The sequence below is a fragment of the Octopus bimaculoides genome, chromosome 9 (assembly GCF_001194135.2).
Source record: "Octopus bimaculoides isolate UCB-OBI-ISO-001 chromosome 9, ASM119413v2, whole genome shotgun sequence".
NCBI classification, from domain to species: domain Eukaryota; kingdom Metazoa; phylum Mollusca; class Cephalopoda; order Octopoda; family Octopodidae; genus Octopus; species Octopus bimaculoides.
The window spans coordinates 67,446,140-67,451,945 of record NC_068989.1 but is presented as its reverse complement, the minus strand read 5'-3'; the positions used below and the strand labels follow the sequence as shown (position 1 = coordinate 67,451,945).

At 33.4% G+C, this 5,806-nt stretch overlaps 1 protein-coding gene across 1 annotated transcript in view; it reads right to left on the bottom strand.

Annotated features, from left to right (window-relative positions):
• The window catches only part of LOC106883044 (probable ubiquitin carboxyl-terminal hydrolase FAF-X), a gene marked incomplete at its 3' end in the record, with an annotated part of 154,147 nt that overhangs the window by 17,340 nt on the left and 131,001 nt on the right, over positions 1–5,806 (bottom strand). The window contains exons 47-50 of the mRNA XM_052970921.1: positions 5,061–5,244; positions 3,770–3,945; positions 2,347–2,438; positions 360–501 (exon numbers count right to left, since the gene is read on the bottom strand). Coding sequence (XP_052826881.1) covers positions 360–501; positions 2,347–2,438; positions 3,770–3,945; positions 5,061–5,244 — 594 coding nt within the window. The remainder of the gene's footprint in view (positions 1–359; positions 502–2,346; positions 2,439–3,769; positions 3,946–5,060; positions 5,245–5,806) is intronic.

The window sequence follows — 5,806 nt, the reverse complement described above, 5'->3', positions numbered from 1 at the left end:
ATATATATATACATACATATATACGACAGGCTTCTTTCAGTTTCCGTCTACCAAATCCACTCACAAGGCTTTGGTCGGCCCAAGGCTATAGTAGAAGACACTTGCCCAAGATGCCACATAGTGGGACTGAACCCGGAACCATGTGGTTGGTAAGGAAGCGACTTACCACACAGCTACTCCTGTGCCTATGCTTACCACACAGCCACTCCTGCACCTATACTTACTACACAGCCACCTGCGCCTAGTATGAATATTCTTAAATTAAATATTGATCTAATTAAGTCTATGAATTATATAAAGTTAAATATAAACAACAATAAATTAATTAGGTAGTTTGTTATGCTAATTCATGAACTCACCTCTGAACTGGGGCATTCCAAAAGGTATTCTGCAAAGCGATTGGTATGAGCAAATAAAACATTATGCACAAACCAGCTGCGCACAGATTTGCTGTTTCTCATATGGATACACAATGCATCATACCATTCATTGGCCGGACCTCTGCAATTAAGAATGTCACAAAACACTTAAATTCCTAAAGAGAAACTGAAGTTGAATATGAAGACTAATTACAAGTATTCCTATTTATTATCTATTATGGATTTAATCACAAAATTTTAAGTCCTAAAATAAGACCTTGATTTTGTTTACAAGCTTCAAATTACTGTACAAAACTATAGTACGCCATCTTACTATTCAGAACATCTTAAAAGTCTCTCTGACTGAATGGCACCACAATTAAACTATATTGTTTTTTAAAATAATTCTTGTAACAGTTCAGTGGAATTTAAAACCAATTTATCATTTTGGACAGTATACTGAGTCACTTCAGTAGAAATCCAATTTTTACAATCAATAAACTATGACATTTTTGTAACAAGAATACCTCTAGATCCACATTTCTACAATGATCACCATTTATCAGTTTCTTTACTACAATTCAAAGTTTTCTTAAGATATTTTAACCACAATTGTAGCTGGCATTAGGACAACAAACTAAACAGCAGATTATGAAATTAAAAAAAACAACCATCTTAATCAAAGTGATTAAAAGCAAGTCACAGGGAAATAATCTAGGAAAACTTATATTTAAACAGAGTTACTTGGGAGTTTAATTGTTAGGATACAGATTTTTCCAGAAGTTACCAGGTCTCCTTAAGCAAGCAGATCTATGCACAAACTGAAAACAAAATTCATTTTGACAAACCTACAATAATTCTAAAATCACAAGAATTCCAAAAAGTGTGCCACAATTTTATATAGCAAATTTCTATTCTTTAACGTCTCACAATTTTATAGTCAAGTGTTCAAGCCATCTGATAAACAGATTGCAATTTATAATGAAAGAACTGAACTAGAAAGTTGTGGGAATGAACAATAAATGGAAGTGTTAGTATTAAATCATATTATGATGATTTAAAAAACAAAATGCTAAGAGACTATCCAGTGTAACATTGGAATTAATTTCCAAGAGGTGTATCAGTTACCTGGCAAGCTGATAAGTGACTTGCAATGTAATTTGCATAATCAAAGATGGAATAAATGTTAATGCCCCTTGAAAACAAAGGACTTTGAGAAATGGGAGTAATAGAAAATATTAGCGATCCAAGACATTGTAAATCATCATCATTTTAATGTCTAATTTTACAGATGGATAGAATTTACAGAAGTGGATTTTCTATAGATAGAAGCCCTTCTTTGACACCAACCTTCATCTGCTTCCAAAGAAGGTAATATTTCCCCATAGTTAGGTTTCCACAAAATATTGTAAATGAATGACATACATTTACAACAATCACACAATGCTGAGACAAGGAGACACAAACACATACATACATACACACATATAAAATGTTTCTTTTAGCCTCCATCAACTGAAGAGTTTTAGTTGAACAAATCGACCCCAGGGCTTTTTTTTTTTTTGTTTAAAAGCCTGGTATTCATTCTCTCAGTCTCTTTTGCCAAACTGCTAGATTATGGGGACGTAAGCACACCAAAACCAGTTGTCAAGAGGTGGAGTGGAAGAAACAAACAAAAAAAATTCAGATATACACAACGGGTTTCTTTCAGTTTCCGTCTATCAAATCCACTCACAAGTCTTTGGTCAGCCTGAGGCTATAATAGAAGACACTTGCCCAAGGTGCCACACAGTGGGACTGAACCTGGAACCATGTGATAAAGGAACAAGCTTGTTACCACACAGTCATACGTGCCTACGATATGGCAAAAAAATATTTTCTTTCATAAAGTAAAACCATAATGTATTGAAAGTTCAAGTCTATGAATAATCAATAACTTACTTTATAGACTAATTCAGTAATACATGATACATTTAAAAGTTCTCACCGTAAAGACTTCTTGGTATGAAAACCAACAGTGAATAAAAATTTTGATCCCAGCTCAACACTGATTAAGGCCATTTGTTCAGCATCAGCAGGCTTTAAAAAAAGAATTCAGTATTAATATTTAAACAAAAAAAGAAAACAAAAACCCACTTGATATTAAATGTCTAGCAATAAGTTAATATCAATTTTTGTCAACTAAGAACATTAAAAGAGCAACTGAAAATTGCTACTTTAGAAAACAAATAGCTAATGCTGTAACAAGTGGCCCCTTTAAATAATATTGTAAATATTCTAATTAATTTTAATGAAAGAGGAAGAAAGAAATCTTTACAAGCCACACTGTTAATGGTTCTGGTTTAACTGACTTCTTTAATTCACTCAAGTTACTTCAAAACAAGGAACAGGAGTGTAGAACTACAAACTACTCGAGAAATTTTGAACTAAACATTGGAAAAAGTTACAGAAACAAATATTTGACAAAATATATATCTATGAAATACTAAAAATGTTAACAGTGATAAGGAAGAGCTTTTTTTTTTTTTTTAAATCACATCACATCATTTATTTTAATCCATATTTCCACGATGATAAATGTGAGACAGGACTTTCAGAGACGTAATGTTTTATGGCCAGATGCAATTTCTGATGCCAGCTCTTTTAGTCACATCTAATGACATGCAGGAACACAGTGTACCTATTCTAAAAACATGTGTGGGGCATGGATAATTATGATTATATGACAATGTTGTTTATAGATCAAATACTTGGAACTTCAACAATTTGTTTAAATAAATTCTTTAAATTTAGCAATATAATAGAAACTTTTGTTTTTAAATTAAGCAGAAAGCCACTTTTGTGGATGAATCACATATTTCTGGTAACTTTTTGTTTTTAATTAATCTCAGAAACACCCATGATGGCACCAGTGCTCTGGCACTTGTGCCGGTGGCACGTGTAAGGACATTCGAGCAAGATCGTTGCCAGTGCCACTGGACTGGCTCCCGTGCAGGTGGCACGTAAAAGACACCATTTTGAGCATGGCCATTGCCAGTACTGCCTGACTGGCCTTCGTGCCGGTGGCACGTAAAAGCACCCACTACACTCTCGAAGTGGTTGACGTTAGGAAGGGCATCCAGTTGTAGAAACTCTGCCAAATCAGATTGGAGTCTGGTGTAACCACCTGGTTCACCAGTCCTCAGTCAAATCGTCCAACCCATGCTAGCATGGAAAGCGGACGTTAAACGATGATGATGATGATCTAGTCTAGTGCCTTATTACTGAAGCTTCCCCAATCATCATTTAACATCCATTTTCCATGCTGGCATAGGTTGGATGGTTTGACAAGAGGTGACATAACCAAAGACTGTGCCAAGTAAATGGTGGGGGGGAACAAAAAAAAAAAAAAAAACTTTTTTATATCTCACCAGCCTATCCTGTGGACAAGGGATAGATAAAAATGGAGCATTGCACATGAGAAATTTTTTCATGAATTGAAAATATTCGGGTGAAAATTGGTTCTTCTCGTGCATGAAAAGGATGTTTTGCCGCCGAACGCAGCGCTCAATTGCAGCAGGCATCTTTAACCTCTCTTGCCTTGAAACTGAAAGGAAGTCATTCATAAAAGATTTTTATTAATCTGGAAGTTACTTAAGATGATTTACTAAAATATACTAATAGGTATACATTGACTGCTTTAATTTAAAGCTGCCACCTATATATCATACTAAATGTATATAAACCGTTGAAAGAAATGGTGCTGCAGTATTTTTCTGAGAGAGAAAATTTCTCTATGGACATGTGTTAAAAACAGTTTTATATGTACAGGAAACAGTGAATAATCCATCTGAAAGAGCATTAAGTTAAAATTACTATCTGTGTAGTATATTAAATGCATATACACATACACCATTGAAAAGCAAATTGCTTCAAGTTTAATTTTTTGCAAATGAAAATGTTACTTTATTTTAAAATTATTTTAAAAGTTTGGGTGTTAAATTTTTGAGAAAAAAAAATTTTTTGTCCTCTTTAATTAAAAAAGAATGAAATTTCTATTATTTAATATTTTTTGTTATCCCTATGTACAATCAATGCACAACTGAGGACTGCCTCAAGTGCTTATGTAAAAGGTTCTTAGATTTGTCCTAACTTCTTACTCCTTGAGTAAGGTATGCAATACCTAATACCTTTGTGTATAGTTCTGTGATTGCATAAACTTGATTGTGTATCCATGTCCTAGGATTTTCTGTGTGATTGTATATACAGCTGTAGCCAAAAGTTTGGAACAGAGGTCTGAAAATTAGAATTTTTATATTAAATGTCCAAACATATACATTGCATATATATTTGAATCATATTGTACTTGGGCATAACAATTTTAATTCTTTAAAAAGCATATGAGAGAGAGAGAGAGAGAGAGAGAGAGAGAGAGAGAGAGAGAGAGAGAGAGAGAGAGAGAGAGAGAGAGAGAGAGAGAGAGAAAGAGAGAGAGGGGCCTCTAAACAGTTTCCATCAACTAAATCCGCCCGCAAGGCTTTGGTCCATGTAAAGGGACTGAACCAAGGACCATGTGGCTTGGGAGAAAACGCCTTACCACACAGCTATGCCTGTGCCTATAGTAATAAATTACTGTTTAGAATTTATGGACACTGAAGATGTATGAAACAAGAGAAAAATAAAAAATCTTTCAATGATGCATGATTGAAAACTGAATCTTACTTGTAAGGTCTAGTACTCGTTTTGAGACCTCGGCTAAGTCAACTTGAGGTTCTATTCGTTCATAGAACAATATATAGGCATTCCACCATCGCTTCTGTCGCCTGTAAGACATCCTATAGCAACAGGATAAAATTAAGTTCAAATTATAAAAAAGAAATGAAAGATAGAAAAGAGCACTATGACATTACCAAGATATTAAAATTTGATAAATTGAAAAAGAAAAAAAACTGTTTTTTTAATTTAAAATTATAATACGACTTCCATATTGAACAAAAATTACATTCAATTCATTTTTATACAGTAACTGGCCTCTTAACTGGCTTCCAGAAATCTAGTAATAATGTGCACAATATCCTGTACTTTAAAGTTGGTTAATCTGAATACAGTGCGTTAAAATATCGTTTTGTCCTTTATTTTTGTTAAGTGGATTGATAAAGATTAAACATACACTTCTTCAAAAGTGTAACAATTTGTACCTGTGTCTGTTAAACAAAATAGTTTTCTCTCCTTTTCTTCACTTAATTTTCATCCTATAAATATTTTACTGTGCAGTATGACACATTTTAAGTGGGTTAATAACAAACAGATCCTGCTTTAGAAGTGCATTAATTTGAATTTGTTAAATACAATTTAGTTCTTTACTTTTTATAATTTAAGTATATATTTAAACTGTCTCCAGAAAACAAAAGAATCCAGAAATCCAGGCCACTTTAAGTTTTAAGTTTCCTGAATATTTGGTCCAGTAC